Source organism: Anomaloglossus baeobatrachus, chromosome 2 (assembly GCF_048569485.1).
Source record: "Anomaloglossus baeobatrachus isolate aAnoBae1 chromosome 2, aAnoBae1.hap1, whole genome shotgun sequence".
In the NCBI taxonomy this organism is placed as follows: Eukaryota; Metazoa; Chordata; class Amphibia; order Anura; family Aromobatidae; genus Anomaloglossus; species Anomaloglossus baeobatrachus.
Window position 1 is genome coordinate 45,739,378 of NC_134354.1, and position 25,127 is coordinate 45,764,504.

General features: G+C 48.3%; 1 protein-coding gene across 1 annotated transcript; it reads right to left on the reverse strand.

Annotated features, from left to right (window-relative positions):
• Window positions 1-2,533: 2,533 nt before the first annotated feature.
• LOC142282461 (claudin-8-like) lies at window positions 2,534-6,002 on the reverse strand. Its single transcript, XM_075332983.1, has one exon. It carries the CDS (start codon window positions 5,735-5,737, stop codon window positions 5,057-5,059), a length of 681 nt encoding a protein of 226 aa, XP_075189098.1. The 5' UTR covers window positions 5,738-6,002; the 3' UTR covers window positions 2,534-5,056.
• Between the last annotated feature and the right edge of the window lie 19,125 nt (window positions 6,003-25,127).

Below are 25,127 nucleotides of genomic sequence, written 5' to 3' on the forward strand. Positions count from 1 at the left end.
TTTACCACGTCTTGCCTCATTTTTGTCCTTGTGTTTTTTAATCATTATCAATGGGAAAACGCAGGGACCTGAGGAAAAGAAGAGACATGCTGCTTCTTTTTGCTGCAGAAATTCTGCACCAAAACCAGTAAGGAAAAAAGAAGCAGCGTGCGCACAGCATTTCGGATTTCTCATAGACTTTGCTGGGGAAGGACTGCGTGAAGTTTATGAACACGACCCGCATCAATTCTGCACCCAAAACCACAGCAAATCCACAGCAAAAAAACACACACGGCCTTAGGGTATGTTCACACTGCATCTTTTTTCCAGAGTCAAAAACATCCATTTTTCAGGCGTAAGGGGTCGTTCTTTTGATTCTGGAGATTTGAAATGTAACGTTTTTTGGTCATTTTTGTGCACTTTTTTGCCAATTTTTTTCCCACCATCATTTTCACAGCATTTTTTATTTTCTATGCGTTTTTTGATGTTTTTTTTTCTTCTAAATCCATTAAATAATAAGGAAAACTCTAGTTTTATTTGAAGCAAAATATTTGCCAAAACACTCAAAAGGGTCAATTTCTAGGCGTCTTATCGACTTCTATTGGAAATTATTGAGCGTCTTCCTATCGGAAAACGGCAGAAGAACATTCATGTTATGGCTACGAATTACTGTAAAGATGAATAGAACGTCATTTTCCCATACAAAGTAATAGGACCACTCAAAAAAAATGGCGGAATAGTGCACAGTGTGAACATACCATAACTAGGACACTCATAGGGGCCCCATTTACAGAGGGAACAGACAGAGCTCGTCTGGTATGCCAAGACTTTCCCCATTGTCATCTGGATGGGCACCTGGTGATGATTAACAATGTCTGTACTTCCAATTTGGGGGACATTTTTATACCCAGTCTTCAAACTGCCCCAAAACATCACAAAATACTTTTGATATTGCAGATTTAACAGATGGTTTCCCATTCTGGAGTTCCCAACATTAGGTATAGCAAAAGTAGACAGTCCCTTAAAACTATTGAAAGGTAATATGGACTTTTCGATATGGGTTTCAAGCCAAGGGTTGAGTTTTTTTAACCATTTTATCGAGGTCATAATTCAGAAGATAAGGATCTTGGACGTGTTTTACTCTATTGTGATAGTTTCAAGAGTTTTTTATTTCAATGTTTCTCGTTCTTCAGTCTAGAAAAAAGGAATCCAACAGAGTATTGACTGAGGTTCTCTAATAATTACCAAGTTTTTAGGAGAATTCAGACGTCTGTGAAACATGTGATGTCCAAACTCTACAGCCTTTTAGAAATATATAAGGCTGATAAGTTCAGGTCAAGAGAACTGCATTCACGAAGATCTGAATTTGGTCTTACAATGACAGATTTCAATTATGGGTGCTCGGTAGTCATAACCAGCAGTTGAACGCTCAAACGGGCTTGAATCGTCTACTGGAAGTCAATAGGGAACGCAAGCATTTTTCTGGAAGATCTTCCTCATTGATTTCCATTATACTTTGTACACAAGTCGAGCCCGTTCGAGCGTCCAACTGCTGGTTCCGAGTACCGAGCACCTGAGCATGGTAGTGCTCACTCATCACTAGTTACGAGTACCAAGCACCCGAGCATGGTAGTGCTCGCTCATCACTAGTTACCAGTACAGAGCACCCGAGCATGGTAGTGCCCACTCATCACTAGTTACGAGTACCGAGCACCTGAGCATGGTAGTGCTCACTCATCACTAGTTACGAGTACCAAGCACCCGAGCATGGTAGTGCTTGCTCATCACTAGTTACGAGTACTGAGCATGGTAGTGCTCACTCATCACTAGTTACGAGTACTGAGCACCTGAGCATGGTAGTGCTCACTCATCACTAGTTACGAGTACCAAGCACCCGAGCATGGTAGTGCTTACTCATCACTAGTTACTAGTACTGAGCACCTGAGCATGGTAGTGCCCGCTCATCACTAGTTACGAGTACTGAGCACCTGAGCATGGTAGTGCTCACTCATCACTAGTTACGAGTACCAAGCACCCGAGCATGGTAGTGCTCGCTCATCACTAGTTACGAGTACTGAGCACCTGAGCATGGTAGTGCTCACTCATCACTAGTTACGAGTACCAAGCACCCGAGCATGGTAGTGCTCGCTCATCACTAGTTACGAGTACTGAGCACCTGAGCATGGTAGTGCTCGCTCATCACTAGTTACGAGTACTGAGCACCTGAGCATGGTAGTGCTCGCTCATCACTAGTTACGAGTACTGAGCACCTGAGCATGGTAGTGCCCGCTCATCACTAGTTACGAGTACAGAGCACCTGAGCATGGTAGTGCTTGCTCATCACTAGTTACGAGTACTGAGCACCTGAGCATGGTAGTGCCCGCTCATCACTAGTTACGAGTACTGAGCACCTGAGCATGGTAGTGCCCGCTCATCACTAGTTACGAGTACTGAGCACCTGAGCATGGTAGTGCTTGCTCATCACTAGTTACGAGTACAGAGCACCTGAGCATGGTAGTGCCCGCTCATCACTAGTTACGAGTACAGAGCACCTGAGCATGGTAGTGCTCATTCATCACTAGTTACGAGTACTGAGCACCCGAGCATGGTAGTGCTCATTCATCACTAGTTACGAGTACTGAGCACCCGAGCATGGTAGTACTCGCTCATATCTAGTAGTAATATTATGAAATAATAAAAAAGCTATGCCCTAAAGCTGAGGTCTCAAACTTGGAGGAAACCATTTGTAACAGCCCCATTGATGCGGTGAGCAATGAAACATCAGTGTCCCTTCTATGTGACCGGAAGTCAGAGGAAGCAGCCAGCCTGTGTGAACTCCATAGTATTTCACCATTCTCGGGTGCAGCATAGGAGACCTTGTCTCTGTGGAGCATTGAGTTTGAAGGCCTAGAGGTGGCTACCCTGCTGACAATGCAACCGCTCTACCTATGCACTGACCAATACAGAGTGAACTACCTACCTGCCTACTCTGAGGCCCGCACACTAACCGGATTTTTCTAAATTGCCCTTGATCTTATTTTTAGTTTGAGACCCCTGATCTAAAGTGAATATTAAAATTAGCCATTATCTGAAGCTTGAACCTATACAGTATGTTTGAGAAAGTGAAGGGTAATCCAGGAAAAATGGTTTTGATGTGTCATAAATAAATGAGATGACACTGGTGCTATCGCACCAAGATGATCCGTGTGACATCTGTGTGACACGTACTGGAGGAAATGCTTGTCACTGAAATAAATGGATTTTTATACCTACCTGTCTCCGGAACTGCTGTTGCTTCTGGGTTCCACTCATTATGCGCTATGAATATTCACTGCACTAACTGCAACAGCGGACCCGGAAGCAAGTGTGACAGCAGCACCGGAGACAGGTAAGTATACAAGTTCATGCTGTCCTTGTGCTGTCTGGATGTCACATGAGTAGCACATGCATAACACTGACATGGACACACGGAGGGCCATACAGAACTACAGAACTGACCCTCACACATCAGTGTTTTATGCACAGACATGTGGAGGCCTAAGTGTGTTTCTGCAAAAACGCATGTGATCTGCACATGACTTTAGCAATAAAGTTTTCAAATGTAAGTAACAAGTAGGTATCCAAAACAAACAGTTTCATTTAAAATATGACATACCCCCAAAATTTTTTTAAAAAAATCCGCAGTAGAAAGAAATGTAGTAAAAATGCAATTATAAAAAAACTAATGTAGCTAATTGGTATAGAAAGGGGGCAAAAAATCTGCAGCATCAAAAATGCACCAAACACTCATTGTAGGAACTTAATGGGGTATTTCCATCTCCAAGATGCTATCCTAGTATGTAGTATTTGTAATTGTAATAATATTAGCAAATACCTCCAATTAGAAATGTAGTATAGTAATTTTGATATAGCCATGTCTCTTACCTAATGCGCAAGGCATTGCAGCTTTGGTATCCATGGTTACAATGACTCATATAGTGACAGTGGTCGGAAACTTGGATACCTAAGCTACTTCAATGCTCTGCACATGAGGTGACATAGCTAATCAGGAGAACTATACTACATTTCTAATTGGAGGTATTTGCTACTATTATTCGTATTACACATTCTACATGTTGGGATAGGGTCTTAGAGATGAGTATACCACTTTTGATTTAAGGTGTCTGCTGATTTCAGCAGGACCATACATTTATATTTAGTGTGTATTGGGATGTCCCAACTCTGTTAACCTCCTCTAAAAAACAGGAAATGGAAAGAATAGCTCTTGGCCAAATGAACACTTGGCGGACGGCCATCTAGGCCATATGCATGTTACCATGTTGTGACCCAATACCACCTATAAGGTGTTTGGAGCCATAGTCCATAAAAGTATGTGAGCTCCTATAGGTCTTACACAGGTGCCATATTCTATCGGACCCAATATTATGGGGGCATTGTGAATATTTTGATAGTACGGACCATGTAGAGGCTACGTACGTCTTCACACTGAGTGCCAATGGTTCTCTAGTAGAGGACCACAGGATCTCCATAAGGGCTCCGCATACTCACAGTAATAATATATACCATAAGATCAAACAATACACCATTAAGTGTCATTTCCTATCAATCATCTTATTCTGTTAAATCCTAACACTCACACCCAACCATATATACAATTGAAAATGAATGACATTGTCACAGACATAATATTTCCAGTACAAAAACAATGCAATAAAAATCCCATAGCGTCACATACTGTATATTACAGTAAATGCTTTCTCAAGACTCTACTGTCACCTGCCTGCAAGCAATGTTTCCTTACAAGATGTCGTGCAAGATTTCCACTTTAAGGCATGGTTATTGTAGATAGTCACCTACACAGTTTACTTTCCTGATACAAGTAGTTCTCCATGTCCAAATGATCAACCAAAGCTGGCCCCTTCTTCTAAGTGCCCGTATGACGCCATTCTACAAGTTCCAAGGGCTCCAAGGTTTGACTTTTCCTTTGAAAGTTCAAGAGCAGTGCAAACAAATGGCATTTTCCTACATTTAAAGTTGGATTGTCCTCCATAATATATTGGCCAAACAATATCCACGGCTAGACATATTGGCTCTTTGAGTACAAACTTGAAGTTTTCCTTGCGACTCCTTGTGGAGGGGCATTTGATGCGGCTGATTTCGGGGGTAGAGAGTATTTGTACTTTCTCTCAGTGGATGAAGAACATGCGCAACATAAAATTATCCCTCCGGCCACCAGACAAAGCGCTGTTGCCCAACCCAAGTAGAGCGCGTCCCCGAGCTCCCTCTTTTGAGCCGCGTTGACCAAAGGGTTGTAGAAGTCTCTGATGATCTGATTGGCCGTCCAAGAAACCGGAATCAGTACAAGGATACCGGACAAGATGAAACAAATTCCTGAAATAAGGACTATGATCCTTTTGGTTTTCTCATTGTCTTCTGCACAGTTGGTGCATTTCATGCCAATGATCGCAATCATTAAGGCCAGGAAGGACAAAACCACAGCGATGCACATCAGCGCTCTACCTGCTTGTAAATCCGGTGTGAGCGCCAGCAGGGAGTCATATATTTTACATTGCATTCTGATGTTGGCTTGTCGGAAGCAGTTCATCCATAGGCCTTCCCAGAGGGCCTCAAACACAATAATATTATTCTCGATGAAAGCTGTCACCCTCCATTGTGGCATGCCGGTCACCGCGCAAGTGCCAATTAAGCCAATGCATCCTAGTACCAATCCGGCTATTTGCACAGCACCTTTATCCATGATGGCTTAGTGGTGGTTGTGCTGCAGAAGATGCTGGATGATGGTCTCAGGTGCACACGAAGAACACAATAAGATCTCCACTGAGAAATACTCCGGATCAAGTCTCCGCCACCTGCTACCAACTCAAATCCAGCGGAGACTGGTTGGAATTTTATGTTTCTAAAATTGTAATACCACCAAGTGGAGCAAAAGTACCTGTTTATCAGGTCGAACCAGTTTACCAGCCAATGATATGATAGCTAGAAGGGGAGTGGTTAGCCCAACAAAGGATTCTTCATTTCAATAACTGTTACCTCTCCGCTCGTACCGGCGTCCTCTCGTACTACACCACAACCGTGGACAGGATGAAGAAGGGCAGTCTCCACACACGTACACAACTCATCCACCGCTTGGATAAACAGCAACTATTTCTAGTACATGGACGTCTTCCAAAAATCCGCAGCCGTACTATGAAAGAGAAAAAGGAGACGGTGCTAAGCTGTCGCTGGGAAACAGGTCTCCGTGCCCGAGAAACCACATTCTTTCTGGATTGCATTAACCTGATTGGACACATTGAGAGTTTTTGAAGAAAAACAAATGCACTTGAAAACAAAAGAAGTAAAAGCAAGAAACCAGCAAGAAAGAGAAAAGGAAACACGAGGGCGAATGTTTTACACAGACGAAAGTTCAATGTATCAATGTAAATAGTAAATGTGCTGTTCTGTAGGTATTCCACCCGCAAAGGAATTTACACTACATGATCACAGCTTTATATTGCGGCTCAGAAAGTGTAATTGCATGTACAGACGATGGCTTCATGGCAGTGATAAAAATATGCCCCCTTTTCAGCAGCTGCTTGACACTATGACACTTCTACTACACGTCTCATTTTCAGAAATAAAGAGAATCTGTTCCTCAATAAATTCTATTTATACCACTTATACAAGTGTCTATGGGACTTTGCCGTTATAAAAATCATACCTGTTGTAGAGATTTTAGTGGTTTAGTTACCAGGAAAAAAAATGATTTCTTTCATATGCAGACGAGGGGGTTTCGGTGCACCTTTTGGTATGACCAAGGGCCCAGTGCACTGTTATGCCTTTCCGATTTGTATTTTGAGTACTGTCATAAATTGATTGACAGCGCTGCCTGAACTCAATCAATGGAAGCTATGCACATCAGCACAGACACTGCTAGAGCCCTTTGACACGCCCACGGGGTCGGGGGCTACTCGTTACCGGGCCGGGTTGCTTATCCTGGACACCGCGGTGGCCTTGCCCAGTTCCGTGACCCCGGGTGTCAATAAAAGGCTGGAGATGGAGATGGTGGGGGTGGTTGTTCGTGACGCCACCTGTGGTGCGTGGCCAGTATGAGCCGCCGCTGCAGGTGCTTCTCTCTTCTGGGGCGGATGGTGACGCAGATTGGGTGGTTCAGCTCTCCACAGGTAGAACTTGGTCCCAAGGAATATGTTGGGAATAGTAGTTTGCGTGGTTTAACGTTTGGGTGCAGGACTGAGGATGCCAGTAATAACTGGACAACACAGGGGTTGTAGTTTCCTTTACCTTTACTTGGTGGTTACAACTGCAGGCCCAGGAGTCAGGTCCAGTAGAGGACGGTGGGCTGGTCAGCCTAGAAGCTATGAGGGGATGTATCCTGCCGGGTGGATTGGAGGCCTTCCTTGTTGCGCTATGTGTGTGGACCTCTCTGGCCTGGAGCTACACAATGACCCATTCTCTCTCTCAGTGATAGGTAGTTCTATCCCTTCTGGCGGGCAGCGCGAGACGGTAATGGGGACCTTCTGTGTAGTCGCGTCCCCGGAATCTAGATTGCCACTTCGCCTTAGGGTATGCTTATGGGCCAGGGGACTTGAAATACCCTGCCCTCCGGGCTTCACTGCTGGGCCGTTAGGACCCCGGGGTCCTAGACTGTTGGGTACTAAGTATGCGCTCGGTTCTGGAAAGCTCGTTTTGGCAGCTCTCTTTCGGTGACCATACTTGTTCCTTGCCTCTGATGTTCTGTTAGTTTCACTTTCGGTGTGTGCTTGTGAGTCTGTTCTAACCCCTCCCCAGACCAGAATGCACAGGGAAGCTGTGCCTAAACCAGGTCTTGAGCTCCCCCTCCTGGCCTGAATTAGGAAGTGTTGTATGTAGATTTACATAACATGGAGACCTCCTCCCCACTTCCAAGAATAGCATCACCTCTGGAAGGAGAACAACGCTATTGGGGCTCCTATGGCCACTGGGGTGCCACACCATCGCGTCTACATGCTGGCATTGCAGGCTCTCATGGTTTGTTCCGGTGTGTAGTACAGTACAGAGTGAAAAGAACCTGTAGTATATGTTCTGGCCTTTATGCAGTGTTCCTTGGAAAATTAAAGGGAATCTGTTACCAGGTTTTTCCCATATAAAGTAGGGCCAGCACCTGTAAGCCCTCATACAACCATGGCCAAATGTATTGGCACCTTTGAAATTGTTCAAAAAAATTGTTGCAATTACACGTTTAAAAAAAAAAAAAAAAATGGCAAATTGGATATAATTTCACACACAACCCCCAAAATGGTTTGGACAAAATTGTTGGCACATTTCCAAAATTGTGAGTAAACAACTTTTTTTTTCAAGCATGTGATGCTCTTTCAAACTCACCTGTGGCAAGTAACAGGTATGGGCAATATGAAAAATCACACTTAAAACCAGATAAAAAGGGAGAAGTTGACTCAATCTTTGCATTGTGTGCCTGTGTGTGCTACACTAAGCATCAACTATTGCAATAAGGAAGAGTTGAGCAAAATGCCAGAATTAAGGCATCTAATGTGATGCTTCAAGTTGGGGACAGCTGTGGGCTGCTATTGTTAGGCTGGGAAGGGCCAAATAACATAGCCTTTCCCAGGCTGATAACATCCACCCACAGCTGTCTGCTTTACCATTATTGATTTTCAAAAAATAGGGGGAGCCCACGTTATTTATTTTATTTATTATTTACTATTTTTCCTCCACCAGCGATCCCTATCCTAAATGTGTTTTTTCCTTGAGAAAGGATAGTATGCAGCCCTGAAAAGAACTTTTACTTTATTGGTGCAGCAGAGGTAAACAATACCAATTTAAATACAATTAGCAATTAAACACTGCCTATATGTCTAATCTATGATCTAATCTAAGCTCTTCCATAAACTCTCCCTGAACTGCTTCCTGAGGATAGTGTGCTGAGCATCGTGCCCCCAGGTCCTATACAAGACCCGATCACATGAAGTGGCCAGCCAATCACAGTAATGCCAGTAGCCAAAATGGCTATGGTATTACTATGTATGGCAGGGAATTCCTGCATGTTCATTAGCTGTATAACAGCCTCAACACATGCAGATCAGGGACTTGAGCATGGCACCCAAGCACCCGCAATACTCAACCGAGCAATGAATAGTGGCAAGCACTCGCTCTCATCACTACTCAGTTACTTTCAGAGAAAGAAAATAAGGCTACTAGAATTACCCAGCCAATCACTGGATCTAAATTCAACAGAAAATTTATGGTTGGAACTGAAGCTCAGAGGTCATAGAGGAGCCCACAGGATATGCAGGATGTGAACAGTGTTTGTGTGAAAGAGTGGGCCAAAACCACACCTGAGCAATGCATGCCACGATTTTCTCCATACCAAAGGAAGCTTCATCACCAACAAATTATTTTGTGTGAAGTGTTAAATAAATTTCAGTAAGCGTGTTCAATACTTTTTCCCTGTGTCGTTTCTCATTATTACACATCACAAAATTTATGAACCTCTATGGTTTGATTTCTTTGCCTGTGTTGATTGACTAGGTTATATTACCAACATCTGGTGAGAAATTCATGTCAATAGCACCTTTAGAAATAAATTTGCTTAGAAAATTAGTGGCGTGTTAAATATTTAAAGGGAGCCTGTCACCAGTTTTTTGCCCTATAAGCTGCGGCCACTACCACTGGGCTCTTATATACAACATTCTAACATACTGTATATAAGAGCCGAGGTGACTGGGTTTAACATTAAAAAATTTTTTGTAATACTCCCCTAAACCGGTCGTTGCTGTGGATGTGGGTCAAATGGGCGTCTACGTCCTCCGGTGTCGGTGCTTCCTCTTTCGGCCATCTTTGTCCACCATCTTCTGAAGCCGAGGTGCCTGATGCGTCCGACGTCATACACACTCAGGGCAGATCAAAGTATTGTAGTGTGCATGTGCGGGACTGGCGAGTGTGTATGACGTAGACGCGTCATGCACACAGGCTTCAGAAGGAGGACAAAGATGGCCGAAAGAGGAGGCGTCGGCACCGGAGGACGAAGACGCCCATTTGAGCCACATCTACTGCAGCGACCGGTTTAGGTGAGTATTATAAAGTGTTTTTTATGTTGCACACAGTGACCTGGGCTGTCATATACAGCATGTTAGAATGTTGTATATAAAAGCCCTGTTGTGATGGCCGCAGATTATAGGGCAAAAAACTGGTGACAGGTTCCCTTTAACCAACTGTGTATATGCAGCTTCCTAGTATACTGTATATAGGGACTTACAGCTGCTGACCCTACTTTATATGGAAAAAACATGGTGACAGATTCCCTTTAAGTAAAACCCTAAATCCCAACACTCAAAGGAGTAACCTAAGGCGGGCTTTCCACGTTGCGACATCGCAGGCCGATGCTGCGATGTCGCACGCGATAGTGCCCGCCCCCGTCGTAGGTACGATATTGTGTGATAGCTGGCGTAGCGAAAACTATCGCTACGCCAGCTTCACACGCACTCACCTGCCCTGCGACCGTCGCTCTGGCCGGCAACCCGCCTCCTTCCTAAGGGGGCGGGTTGTGCGGCGTCATAGCGACGTCACACGGCAGCAGGCCAATAGGAGCGGAGGGGCGGAGATGAGCAGGATGTAAACATCCTGCCCACCTCCTTCCTTCCGCATATCCTACGGAAGCCGCAGTGACGCCGGTAGGAGATGTTCCTCGCTCCTGCGGCTTCACACACAGCGATGTGTGCTGCCGCAGGAACGAGGAACAACATCGGACCGTCGCGTCAGCGTAATTATGAATTACGCCGACGCTGCAACGATGATACCATTACGACGATTTTGCGTTCGTTAATCGTATCATCAAGGCTTTACACACTACGATATCGCATGCGATGCCGGAAGTGCGTCACTTTCAATTTGACCCCACCGACATCACACCTGCGATGTCGTAGTGTGCAAAGCCGCCCTAAGAGTAGATTATTTAAACATTCACTGCCCTGCACCATTAGGAACTTTGTAATGAATTACTTTACTTTCCTAGACAGCCATGAGCTTAACCATTAACCTCTTCACTTTTTAGGCAATGAATGGTAGTATTGTGAGAAATTATATAGCGGTGCTATACGGACATTTTTGGATACTGTCTGAAAGTGCAATATAGGCATTGACAATACAATTATTTTGCTAATGAATGGATGCAAATTTGTTTTCTTATAGAGTGAAAGAAACGGTCTCAAAAGTACCACCAAGGAGAGGTGGCTATCCTATAAGGCAATGTCCAACACTTGCAACATGACCAAGGATAAATGCCAAACTAGAAATCTTCTACACATATCCTCTTTAGGGTGTTTCCGTCTCATCATTGTAGACCAAAGTGTAGCGAGCTTGGTGTGACTGAGAACCTGCTTGTCATGCGATGTTTGGCTCCAAACTCAGATGTCACAGCAGTGTCAGGCTCCGTTCACACTACAGAGTCTCACAGGCAACTGTGCCGACCCGGCGCAGACCGGGGTGCTCGGATCCGGGGTGGTCGTGGCACAAGACTCGGCACTCGCTCCGATCCTTGAAAGGGGAGTATTTACAGGGGAGAAGTTCTTGACACCACCTGCGGATTGCGGTAATGGGAGTACCGCCGCTGCTGGAAGGAGTACCGGGGCAGATGGTGTGGAGCAGCAAGGTGTCATTCCCTCCGCAGGTAGGGAAGGCCCTGGCCTCTGGGGTTATTGGTAGGATATTTGGGAGCGCAGGGTGCAGGGGAGCCTGATTACTCACTGTGGGTAGTCGTGGTGCTGGATGAGGATTATAAAGCAGACACTCACACTGAAGATAAACCAAAGTCTCTGTACATCACAGTCTCTACAGGGGAGCCCGTCCAGGTGTCCGCTCTCATCGGTGTCACTGGGTAATCTGGAGGCGCCTCCGTGCACAAGTTAGACTCTGTGTGGCCCCTCGGCTTGAAGCTGTTGGGGCCCCGATCACTATGTTTTTAGTGTAGCTATGCTCTTGATGGCTGGCACTTGGGATTTTAGTGGGCCGCATTACTGGAAAGGTTGACGCTCTGGACTATCCAGGTCGTCCCAGGTAGACACACAACACCACCACACCCCTTTCCCGGTTTGGTAACACCAGCCAAACCAAAACCCTTGTCACCACCCTCCAGGTTTGATGTCCACACCAGGGGGGCGGAGCCAAGCGGTTGGTTCCACCCACCGAGGAGTTCACAGGCCTGGAGGCGGGAACCTGAGTAGTCTAGCTCCGACTCTGGAAGAGTCAAGTTCTAGTTGAAGCTGAGTAGTTTTGACAGTGAAGGAGGGAGGTTGAGTTCACAGGCAGACCTGTTCTCAGGCCTGCCAAAGACTACCGGTGGCTGTGTTGGAGCCCCAGTCGCCATTGGCAAGGAGGCAGACGGTGGTGGCCGCCTGCAGGAGACCGGGAATGCAGCCGGTGGAACCGTAAGGGACCGGGACAGGGTAGTGGCCCGCCGGAACTGAACCGGGGAGCCAACTGGATACCGGAGCACCAGGCAGGGTACTCAGACCCAGCACAAAGCCCTGAACCGACAGGGCCGAGTCAAATCAACTGATTGCGGGCTGGACTCAAGGACCTACCCCACACAAGTCCCTTTAGAAGACAACAGACCAACCATACCGGGTAACGCCACCGCCAAGGCATAGAGACCCAAAGGGCCAGCGTCTGCGGGCAAACGGGCTCCTCTGGCATATACCAGTCGGGGAGCGGACTACCGGTGTCTAGGCACAGGAGTCAAAACATTTACACAGAGGTGCAGAAGAAAGGTGGAGACCACCAACCTAGCCTGGAAGAAGCTGCAGCCGGCTGCGGGCCCCGTTCATCACTCCGTTTGGTTTACCAGCGACTTCAGTGTCTTGTGTCAGAGTGTGTACACCAGTGCCATCAGGCACCGCACCGCACTGCACCGCAACACTTCACCCTGCACCCCGGCCCTCGCCTACCAGACCCCGGGACAAACAACCCCTACCCACGAAGGGGTCAACACCTAGCTGCGCCATTACACCGCTCCCGGGATCCTCGCACCTTCACCGCAGCGGTGGTGTCCACAATCGCCACAACCCGTGGGTGGCGTCACGAACTGTCATTCCAAGTCAAAACACCCAATGTAGCGCCAACTCCCTTGCAGAGCGACGTGACCCCCGGGTCCGTGGGAAGCTCGAGCCATCACCCGCAGTACGAGCACGGATCCGAGCGGCTCGGCAGTCGCAGCCGAGCCCGCGGTTGGTACAAAAGCTCTATCCACTGCGGTGTCCTGTCGCCTTCAATCTCTGAGCTCCTAGGAAACTTCATAAAGAGACTCTCCCTCCCAGGTTAATTATCAGGACGATGAACTGCTCCTGATCTAGGGTCCTGTACCAGTCAGTTCTGTTGGATGTCTGATGCCGACAGTCCTCCTAGACTATGTCCGTTGTACCCAACCAATGTTATTGCTACCAGTCCCCAACTCCTCTGGTCCCAGACCACCGTCTGCGACCCAACCTCGTGGTAGTAATGGTTAGGAAAGTCTTTTATGATTCTGACGCCACCTGTAGTATGCAGCCAGAGATGTAGGCCGCCGCTGCGGGTGCTGTTCTCCGGGGCTGATGGTGAAGGTCGCAGTGTTTTGTTGCTATGTGTATGAGTTTTGGGTTTTCCCCTGTCTGTGCTTAGTTCTGGGGTTTGTGACTGATCTCGGCTTACCTCTTGTGGAGTGGAGTTACACCAGGGCTAGGACAGGAGTTGGGGACATGCTGGTGACTCAGACCTTGCTACCATCAAGTGTACCTCTGAGCTAAGGGACAGCACAGGGTCCCCAGTCTAAGGGCCAGTCTAGGTGTCCCTGTCCAGTCATCTCATCCCCGTCACACTGCTGTCTATAGATAAGCTTCTGGCTTGACGTTTATTCCTGGTAAAGTTACAAGGCTCATTAATGTGCCAGACATTGACTTATAGAGTACAAACAGGTGGTACAGAAAATACATGTCACTTCTTTGAACTGAATCCTGAAGAAAATGTCTCCAAAACCAGGCACTTTTAAAACAAAAGGCTGCAAAAGAATACTTCAGCAAAAAAAACCCCACAAAACTCTTCTAAATCTCTTCAAAACCACTTCAAGAAGTTCTTCAGAAAAATAAAAGCTCTTTTTAAAACTTGCCAAGAAAAAAGTGTTTGATGAAGTGGTCTCCATGCTTAACTAAGTCTTAAATTAAATGAACTAGTCTCTATAAGGAGAACAAGTGCTTCTCGAAAGTTGTCTCAAAGGCTTTGGACACAACCAGCCAGTCTCTGTTCTACACTGATTCGGGACAAACACCCTGAAACAAGCTGTCTCTAAGTGGGCGTCTGACCCTGTATTTATCCCTAGGGGGTCATGCTAAACTGCTAAACACTTGTCAAATTTCTGCATGAGATAGCCAAGATGTCTATAAAATGAAAGTCGTCTCACGCTTAAAGCTGCAGTGGATAGTGAGATATGGAGCCTGAAAGTCAGAAGTTCAAAACATTGTTACCCTTTTGCTTGTCAGTGTATTGCAGAAAACTTGTCGAATCACAGAGTGCGTGGGTTTCCCCAAAATTCCTTCTCTATTTCTCCTTAACAATTAGTAAAGCTGCTATTAATTTAAACTCATTAAAATGAATTGCATACTCTCCAAAGGCTAGTTTCACACTTGCGTTGAACGGCATCCGTTGCATTGCGTTGTGTGACGGATGCAACGGATGTGTTGCATATAGTGGCACAACGGATGCAACGGATCGTACAAAACAACGGAATCTGCTTTTTTTTTTTTTTTCTTTACAGTTTTACCGGCGGCAGACTATTGTGAACGATCAGCTGATAACCCGGCTGCCGAGCGGGGTTATGGCGCTGATGACGTCAGTGCTGCGGGGACTGCATGGCTGGGGATGTGTGTGTGTGTGTGTGTACATGCGGAGTGCGGGAGGGGGCGGAGCCGAGTGGGGAAGTGTCGGGCTCCCTGCACACGTAGCCAGGGTAAATATTGGGTAACTAAGCAAAGCACTTTGCTTGGTTACCAGATATTTACCTTGGTTACCAGCGTACACCGCTTAGCGCTGGCTCCCTGCACACGTAGCCAGGGTAAATATTGGGTTACTAAGCAAATCGCTTTGCTTAGTAACCCGATGTGTACCCTGGTTACGTGTGCAGGGAGCCAGAGAGAGCATGCGCAGCGAAATCCTAAGGATTCCGCTGTTCAAAAAACGTTACATGCTGCGTTCCTTCCGCCCGGTGGAAGCAACCCAGTGTCGGCCAGCGGAAGCAACGCAGGTCCATCACTCGCAATCCGTCGTCCATACAAGTCTATGGGAAGCAGCGGAATCCGTAAACGGATTCTGCTGTTTTCCAAAACGGCGGATTGCAACTGAAGGAAAACAACGCAAGACTCTTCAGACTATTTTATACATTAAGAAAATTGGACTGGCTTCAATTATATATTGACTTTTTGACAAAAAATTACCAGCGTTGGCGAAAGCAAATTTTAAAAAGGTTTTATGCTAAGCACTATTTTTTTAAAAGTTCTTCTTTTATTATTCTGGAATAATCTTGATCATATCGAAGTAATAAAGTAAGAGCTTAGATTTAGTACGGCCAAGTTTCGTACCCCGAAAACACCTGAAAAAGCATTCAAAAGTATCCCAAAAACTGCAGCAACATGATCGTAATAATGTGATTCATCACAATATGCAAATAGTGCAGATTTCCGATATAAGTCTTTGATTTGTGTGGATTTGCCTTTTACAGGAGAATTATATCAGCAGAATGTTCACAGATATAAAAGCTGAGTGTGATTTTTCGGAAAGTGTCATCTAACCTCAGGTCACCACCACCTGCAAGATAAAGATCTCCTATCACTTATGATACCTTTCTTGTCAAGGAAAGATCTTTATCTCAGTAGTGACCTTTGGTTGCTTGACATCTCTGTATGTCTTCCGAATGTAGACTGTCCCCAGAGATTTACATTTCTTACGCCAAGTATCAATATAGCTGAAATACATCATGCCTGACTGGTGAGAGAAGTCAAGCTTTACGGAGCAGAAAGAGACGTTGGACATTGGATATTACTTTCAACAATTCTGTAAAGTAATGAAATTTTCCTAAAAAAAAAAAAAAAAATATTCTTTTATTTGTGTCGCCCAGGGTTATGGGGTACTCGGTCCCGGGCAGGGTATATCTGGGGAATGTCACTCTGGTGGCCGTTGCCCGGTTCCGTGCCCTGGGCCTTTTTTGTAAAAGTTTCATAGTTTTTAAGGTTGAAGGGAGACTCTAAAGCCCGCTACACACGCTTCAATATATCTCACAATCCGTCGTTGGGGTCAAGTTGTAAGTGACGCACATCCGGCATCGTTTGTGACGTATCTGCGTGTGACAGCTACATGCGATCAGGATTGAACGCAAAACCGTTGATCGCAAACACATCGTATCATTCTCTAGAATTGAGCGTTTTGTTGCAAGAACCTAGTCAATTGTAACGTGTGACATCCCTCATACGATTTTGTTGTCTGATGCTATGTGCGCAGGTGTGCGCTCTGCACCGCAGCGTAAAAAAGGTCTGCTTCAGAGCGCAGCTGAAAAGCTGCGTTCTGAAGCGCCTCACAATGTCTGTCATGCACTAATCTCTGTCAGTCCGTCACTATCTCTGTCCCTCACTCTCTGTCCATGTCAGTCTATCCCCCTCTCTCATATACTCACCGATCCCCGATCCCCGGCGCTGCACAGCATTCACACTGCTGAGGCGGCTTTTACTGTTTTGAAAAAGCCGGCCGCCCATTAAACAATCTCCTATTCCCTGCTTTCCCCGCCCACCAGCGCCTATGATTGGTTACAGTGAGACACGCCCCCACTCTGAGTGACAGGTGTCACACTGCACCCAATCACAGCAGCCGGTGGGCGTGTCTATTCTGTGCAGTGAAATAAATAATTAAATTATTAAAAAATCCGGCGTGCGGTTCCCCCCATTTTTAAAACCAGCCAGATAAAGCCATACGGCTGAAGGCTGGTATTCTCAGGATGGGGAGCTCCACGTTATGGGGAGCCCCCCACCCTAACAATATCAGCCAACAGCCGCCCAGAATTGCCGCATACATTAGATGCGACAGTTCTGGGACTGTACCCGGCTCTTCCCGATTTGCCCTGGTGCGTTGGCAAATCGGGGTAATAAGGAGTTATTGGCAGCCCATAGCTGCCAATAAGTCCTAGATTAATCATGTCAGGCGTCTATGAGACACCTTCCATGATTAATCTGTAAGTTACAGTAAATAAACACACACCCGAAAAAATCCTTTATTAGAAATAAAAACACAAACACATTCCCTGGTTCACCACTTTAATCAGCCCCAAAAAGCCCTCCTTGTCCGGCGTAATCCAGGATGATCCAGCGTCGCTTCCACCGCAGCTGCATGGAGGTGACCGGAGCCGCAGCAGACACAGCCGCTCCGGTCACCTCCATGCAGCAAATGAAGACAGCCGTGCGATCAGCTGCTGTCACTGAGGTTACCCGCGGCCACCGGTGGATGCAGCGGTGGCCGCGGGTAACCTCAGTGACAGCAGCTGATCGCGCGGCTGTGTTCATTTGCTGTGTGGAGGTGACCGGAGCGGCTGTGTCTGCTGCGCCTCCGGTCACCTCCATGCAGCAGCGCTGGATGCGACGCTGGATCATCCTGGATTACGCCGGACAAGGAGGGCTTTTTGGGGCTGATTAAAGTGGTGAACCAGGGAATGTGTGTGTGTTTTTATTTCTAATAAAGGATTTTTTCGGGTGTGTGTTTATTTACTGTAACTTACAGATTAATCATGGAGGGTGTCTCATAGACGCCTGACATGATTAATCTAGGACTTATTGGCAGCTATGGGCTGCCAATAACTCCTTATTACCCCGATTTGCCAACGCACCAGGGTAAATCGGGAAGAGCCGGGTACAGTCCCAGAACTGTCGCATCTAATGTATGCGGCAATTCTGGGCGGCTGTTGGCTGATATTGTTAGGGTGGGGGGCTCCCCATAACGTGGAGCTCCCCATCCTGAGAATACCAGCCTTCAGCCGTATGGCTTTATCTGGCTGGTTTTAAAAATGGGGGGGACCGCACGCCGGATTTTTTAATTATTTAATTATTTATTTCACTACACAGTATAGACACGCCCACCGGCTGCTGTGATTGGGTGCAGTGTGACACCTGTCACTCAGAGTGGGGGGCGTGTCTCACTGTAACCAATCATAGGCGCTGGTGGGCGGGGAAAGCAGGGAATAGGAGATTGTTTAATGGGCGGCCGGCTTTTTCAAAACAGTAAAAGCCGCCGGAGCAGTGTGAACGCCGTGCAGCGCCGGGGATCAGGGATTGGTGAGTATATGAGAGAGGGCTGGTAACTTCAGTTACTCAGGAGTTTAGCGGTCACCGGTGAGTCTTCACTGGTGACCGCTAATCAGGACGTGACACAGACAGAGCCGCAGCATCACAATGAAGTCGGGTGAAGTTCACCCGAGTTCATTCTGACAGTGCGGCTCTGTCTGTGTCTGCTGTCATCTGCCATTCAGCTCTGCTACATGACTGTCTGTGTCTGCTGTTAGCGGCCATGTAGCAGAGCTGAATGGCAGATGACATAGTAAAAACGCATCCCACATTACACACGTGTGAGGCCCCGAGAACGCTGTGTCGGTGCATTACCTTCAGGGACTCCACTCTGCTGGATCCTGTCACCGGTAGGAAATCTTCTATTTGTCGTGACGCCACTCTCAGAATTGCGGTCAGTGGTGACCGCCACTGCAGGTTGAGGGTCGCCTGGGGCTGATGGTGTGTGCAGTCAGTTGGGATAGCCTCCTGAGAGTGAGGCAAGCCCCAGGGCCCTGTGTAGGTGTGTAGAACCACAAGGCGCAGAATAACTCCACACAAGCAGGATGTCTTTCAGGGATTTTACTCACAGTTGATGGCAGGGTGAGTAACCCGGGCGTAGCTGGGATGAACCAGGCTGGAACCAGGTATCCTTCAGGCTGACTTCTGATGGTGACTACCAACTCGCCTTCCTTAGCCCTTGGTGGTTTGGGGTAACCCCGACTTTTAGTCCCTATGGGGGTCACCCAGGGAAGTTGCTGAAGCCTCTCTCCCCTTCGTTTGCCGTTTGCTTGTTGCCTGGGCCAGATCACTCCAGCTGCTTGCCTCCTGTGAACTATGGGCCCTAACTGTGGCTACGTGGCTGCGGCTTTTAGGTGTTGTGGTGTGGACTTTGAGGGCCCCACACCGGCAGGTTTAGCAAGGAAAGGTGGATCTATCCCCGCTCCGGGATCTGCCGCCCGTTTGGGCCTGGTACTCCCTAGCAGTCTCCTTACTTCCCACTCTGTGCTCTCTCTTTAGCTGGAGACGGGTTTCGGGTAGCACTCCTAGGTGACCGTTCTCCCCCGTCGGTAGCCACTGCGCGGGCGCTGTCAGACTGCAACAGCCCCAGGGGTAGGGGTCAGCTCCTCTCGGAGCTCCCTGGACTCTGCACTGAACCGGCTCACTGCTCCTCCTCTCCTGTTCTTGCCTACGCCACCTAGCAACCAGGCTCTCTTACCACACCCCTTGAGAGGAGATGGAGGCTTTTGGCCCCCTCCACTATTCCAGTGAAGGTGAAGGCTTTTTCCCCTCCTGGGATCCCCAGGGGTCCTCTCATAGGTACATGTGTGAGACCTGATCACTATGCGCCTGTGTAGTCACACCTCGGTCAGCCTTCTGGATTACCTGTATTGTACTGTCCCCAGCATGGGTGCAGTACTCAGTGGTGCCTGACCAGGTCAGGGGCGCCACATTCCCCCTTAGTTATCACCAGCACGTCCTCGGGCTGCAAGACAACATTTTAAAATGCATAAAACATTAAAACATGTAAAACATTTTTAAAAGCACCAGGTACCATACATCACCACCCTCCACCCACAAGTCCGTTAACCCACCCAAAACCCTTTCACGTTGGCCGCGCCTTCAGCCACTTCTGGCAGGATGTAGAGGCGGCTTTCATGGTCTGGTGGTCTTCAGGGTATACCTGGCCTGGTGGAGCCGCGCCTTCAGCCTCTTCTGGCAGGATGTAGAGGCGGCCTCCACAGTTGGTGCTGACCAGGTACCCTCTTTGTGGTGGAGAGCCAGGCCCCATAAACAGGCATGCTCTCTGGTTGCAGGTGAGCCAAGGCCCTATATACGGACGTGCCCCCCTGGTTGCAGACGAGCCAAGCCCCTAAACAGGCTGGCTCTGGTGGTGGTGGTGCCCTCTGGTGTAACTATTTACACTGCGAGAGTTTGTGGCTATAGCCAGTTCATAGCCTTAAGGTTCATTTCTCACATCAGTTTATGTGGGCACATTCTTAAACTTGTAAAACGTTGCAAAACAAACGTTTCAAACTGGTAACTTGCTTTACTTTACATGAACTTATGCAGACTCCTCTTCACCAGGGCTTGGGCCTGTAGGGCTGCGGCACCTGTTGCTTCCTTGACCTTTTTCTTCATCTGTGGTAGTCTCGTCAGTAGGTCCTTTGTCTTTTCTTTCTTTATCGCTGTCTCTCCTTTCTTCTTCTTTAGGACATGGTGCTACATCTAGCGCATACCAGCCTCTTTCTCCTTGATGCATTGTAAATTGCACTGTGTCTCCCATTCTTAGGTTTCTTCCAGGATGTCCTCTGGGCAAATGAGCTCTAACGTCTCTTCTGTTGACAAAAATGCCTTCTTTCATACCAGGTGCTACTATGAAGCCGTATCCTGATTTTAGGCTGAAATCTTCTACTACACCTCGACAAAGTGGTCCTCTGACCTGGGCTTTGGCCCTTCTCAGGAACCGTTTCTCCTCTAGGTCTCTGGCCGTTATTTCATCTTTTTGCTCTGGAGACTGCGGTGCAGGGAAAGACTGGGTTCTGCTACGGCGCCGTGTCTTGCGGGCTGGATTCTGCGAGGTACAGCTTACAAGCTCCCAGGTGAGGCTTTTGGGCAGATCTTCTTCAGCAGACGGTGTTAGGTCTTCCTCATCCCAGCGGGAATATGGCAACATCTCCGGCTCTGGGCATGGATCCACTGCTGGTGGCTCCTGAGTCAGCTCCTCAGCTTCCTGGCCTCCCCTCCCCCTTAGTTCTTCTGAGCACTCCGATGGTGGCAGTGCTGGGGATGGGTGCTCCTCAGCCGGCCCAGGCGGGGGACTCTTTGGCATGATTGCTGCAGGAGTCGTCTTGGGGGTATGCGGAGGGAGCATGTACCGGTCCACCATCTCCTGTGGGAACTTGGCCTCCAGGTCAGCCTTCAGCTGCCAGTATGCGGGGTCCTCACCTACCAGGGATTTCCTTGCAGGGACTTCCTTGGGCTGGGGAGCGGTGTCTGCTCTGGCCTTGCAGGCCGGGGTAAACAATGGTACGTCTGTCTTTTCTTGGCGGGCCGCGCCCGATATGGCGGCGGCCTGGTCTTGGCGGGCCGCGCCTGGCATGGCGGCGGCCTGGATGGGCGTTTCTGGCGCAGCTTGGATCGGCGTCGCAGCTGCGATGGGGTCTTTGCAGGCTGGGCTGGGCGTCGCTGCAGCGGTCTGGGCTTGGCGGGCCGGGCCTAGCATGGCGGCGGCCTGGGTCAGCGTCACACCTGCGGCGCGGATGAGGGTCGCGGTGGCAGCCGGTTCTCTGCGGGCCGGACTGGGCGTCGCTGCAGGGACCGGGTCTTGGTGGGCCGAGCAGGGCATCGCTGCGGCGGCCTGAGCTTGGCGGGCTGCACCTGGCGTGGCTGCGGCCTGCTTCAGCGTCGCCGCGCCGGACGCCTCTTCAGGGACCGCGGACGTGGCAGCAGGGGTCGGGGCACTCGCGCTGGCAGGGGCATCACTGGACTCACCCATCGGTGGCAGCATCGGGGTCTGAGTCGTCACCGCCCGGTCTGGCACTCGGCGCGCGGCTCTCTCTTCATAGGCCTGAACCGCCGCGGTCATTCCCAGGAACTCCGCACGTCCCTCTCTGATCAGCCTTCCGACCCTGGCCTCCAGTTGATCGCAGAACTCGGCGAGCTCCCGACACCACCAGGCAGCGGAGCCTGGCTCTGGGTCTCTGCATTCAGACGCCATTTTCTCTAACAACAAGCTGCTGGCTTCTTTTCCGTTCCGCCGTCTCTGGACGCTTCCGCTCTCTTCACAAGCGAGGTCAGAACTCTGCAGGGGATCTCTGGGTAGCCACACCTCTTCGTGGGCGGTAACTTCTCCCAGCACGGGCTGCTGTTGTTTTTCAGCGCGCTTTTCATGGTGGCAATATGGCGGCGCTTCCAATTTTTCAAGCGGACCGCCCAGGCACATGGTCACCTGTCTGAACAGGTCTAGTCCTTATCCTGTTCGTGACGCCAGATGTGAGGCCCCGAGAACGCTGTGTCGGTGCATTACCTTCAGGGACTCCACTCTGCTGGATCCTGTCACCGGTAGGAAATCTTCTATTTGTCGTGACGCCACTCTCAGAATTGCGGTCAGTGGTGACCGCCACTGCAGGTTGAGGGTCGCCTGGGGCTGATGGTGTGTGCAGTCAGTTGGGATAGCCTCCTGAGAGTGAGGCAAGCCCCAGGGCCCTGTGTAGGTGTGTAGAACCACAAGGCGCAGAATAACTCCACACAAGCAGGATGTCTTTCAGGGATTTTACTCACAGTTGATGGCAGGGTGAGTAACCCGGGCGTAGCTGGGATGAACCAGGCTGGAACCAGGTATCCTTCAGGCTGACTTCTGATGGTGACTACCAACTCGCCTTCCTTAGCCCTTGGTGGTTTGGGGTAACCCCGACTTTTAGTCCCTATGGGGGTCACCCAGGGAAGTTGCTGAAGCCTCTCTCCCCTTCGTTTGCCGTTTGCTTGTTGCCTGGGCCAGATCACTCCAGCTGCTTGCCTCCTGTGAACTATGGGCCCTAACTGTGGCTACGTGGCTGCGGCTTTTAGGTGTTGTGGTGTGGGCTTTGAGGGCCCCACACCGGCAGGTTTAGCAAGGAAAGGTGGATCTATCCCCGCTCCGGGATCTGCCGCCCGTTTGGGCCTGGTACTCCCTAGCAGTCTCCTTACTTCCCACTCTGTGCTCTCTCTTTAGCTGGAGACGGGTTTCGGGTAGCACTCCTAGGTGACCGTTCTCCCCCGTCGGTAGCCACTGCGCGGGCGCTGTCAGACTGCAACAGCCCCAGGGGTAGGGGTCAGCTCCTCTCGGAGCTCCCTGGACTCTGCACTGCCTGGCTCACTGCTCCTCCTCTCCTGTTCTTGCCTACGCCACCTAGCAACCAGGCTCTCTTACCACACCCCTTGAGAGGAGATGGAGGCTTTTGGCCCCCTCCACTATTCCAGTGGAGGTGAAGGCTTTTCCCCCTCCTGGGATCCCCAGGGGTCCTCTCATAGGTACATGTGTGAGACCTGATCACTATGCGCCTGTGTAGTCACACCTCGGTCAGCCTTCTGGATTACCTGTATTGTACTGTCCCCAGCATGGGTGCAGTACTCAGTGGTGCCTGACCAGGTCAGGGGCGCCACACACGCATTACACACGCTTGGCAAGTCAATAAATAAAAAAAAAAAAAAAGGTGCCCAATGCATACGTCACAGAACACATGATCTAAAGGATCGCACACACAATTGACCAATTTAACATAGACTAAAGCACGTGTGACAGCAAATGAACGACCAACGTGAAATCTCATAGATCCCGTATGCAACCTGGGCGTGTCACATCGCAAATGCGATTGTACAACTAATTGCAACGTGTAAAGTGGGCTTAAGTCCATCTAGTTCAACACGTAGCCTAACATGTTGATCCAGAGGAAGGCAAAAAAAAAACAATGTGTCAAATAAGCTCCAATGGGGAAAAAAATTCCTTCCTGACTCCACATCCGGCAATCAGACTAGTTCCCTGGATCAATACCCTGTCATAAAATCTAATATACATAACTGGTAATATTAAATTTTTCAAGAAAGGCGTCCAGGCTCTGCTTAAATGTTAGTAGTGAATCACTCATTACAACATCATGCGGCAGAGAGCTCCATAGTCTCACTGCTCGTACAGTAAAGAATCCTCGTCTGTGATTATGATTAAACCTTCTTTCCTCCAGACGTAGCGGATGCCCCCGTGTTCCAGTCGCAGGCCTAGGTGTAAAAAGATCTTTGGAAAGGTCTCTGTACTGTCCCCTCATATATTTATACATTGTGATTAGATCCCCCCTAAGTCTTTGTTTTTCCAAACTAAATAACCCCAAGTTTAATAACCTGTCTTGGTGTTGCAGCCCACCCATTCCTCTAATCATCTTGGTCGCTCTTCTATCTACCTGTAAGATTATGCTATTCATAACCTTCTATACTTTTGCTATCAAGAAAAGCCTCCATTCCTCTCTTAAATTCATTCAGTGAGTTGGCCATCACCACTTCCCCAGGAAGAGAGTTCCAGAGCCTCACTGCTCTTACCGTGAAGAACCCTCTTCTATGCTGATGTAGGAAATTTCTTTCCTCCAATCGAAGAGAATGCCCCCTTGTTCTTGTCATAGTCCTTGGTACAAACAGATCATGGGAGAGATCTCTATATGGCCCTCTGATATACTTGTACATATTTATTAGGTCTCCCCTAAGTCTTCTCTTTTCTAGAGTAAATAGACCTAATTTTGATAACCTTTCCGTGTATTGTAATGCACCCACTCCATTTATTATTTTAGTAGCCCGCCTCTGAACCCTTTCAAGTTCAGTAATGTCTTTCTTCAGCACCGGCGCCCAAAATTGCACACAATACTCCAAGTGTGGTCTGACTAGTGATTTGTACAGAGGGAGAATGATGTTTTCATCTCGTGCCCCCAGACCTCTTCTAATGCATCCCATCATCCTATTTGCTTTGGTGGCTGCTGCCTGACACTGGGCACTCCAATTTAGATTCTTATTGACTAAGATGCCTAAGTCGTTTTCCATGTCTGATTTCCCCAGCAGTTTCCCATTTAGTAAGTAATCGTAGCATCTGTTTCTCCTTCCCATGTGCATAACCTTACACTTATCTGTGTTAATTTGATAAGAAATGTGTATTAAACACACACATAGGAGTACTGTTTCCATAAAATGTAACAATCTTTATTGAAATTCAGAAAAACATACATATATACATTAAAATATAATCGTTCATCAATACACAAGGTATGTAGAGGTATAAGGAGGACTTCTACCAGC

Coding starts and splice junctions, on each gene's coding strand:
- LOC142282461 (XM_075332983.1), bottom strand. CDS start 5,737: ATGGATAAAGGTGCTGTGCAAATAGCCGGATTGGTACTAGGATGCATT.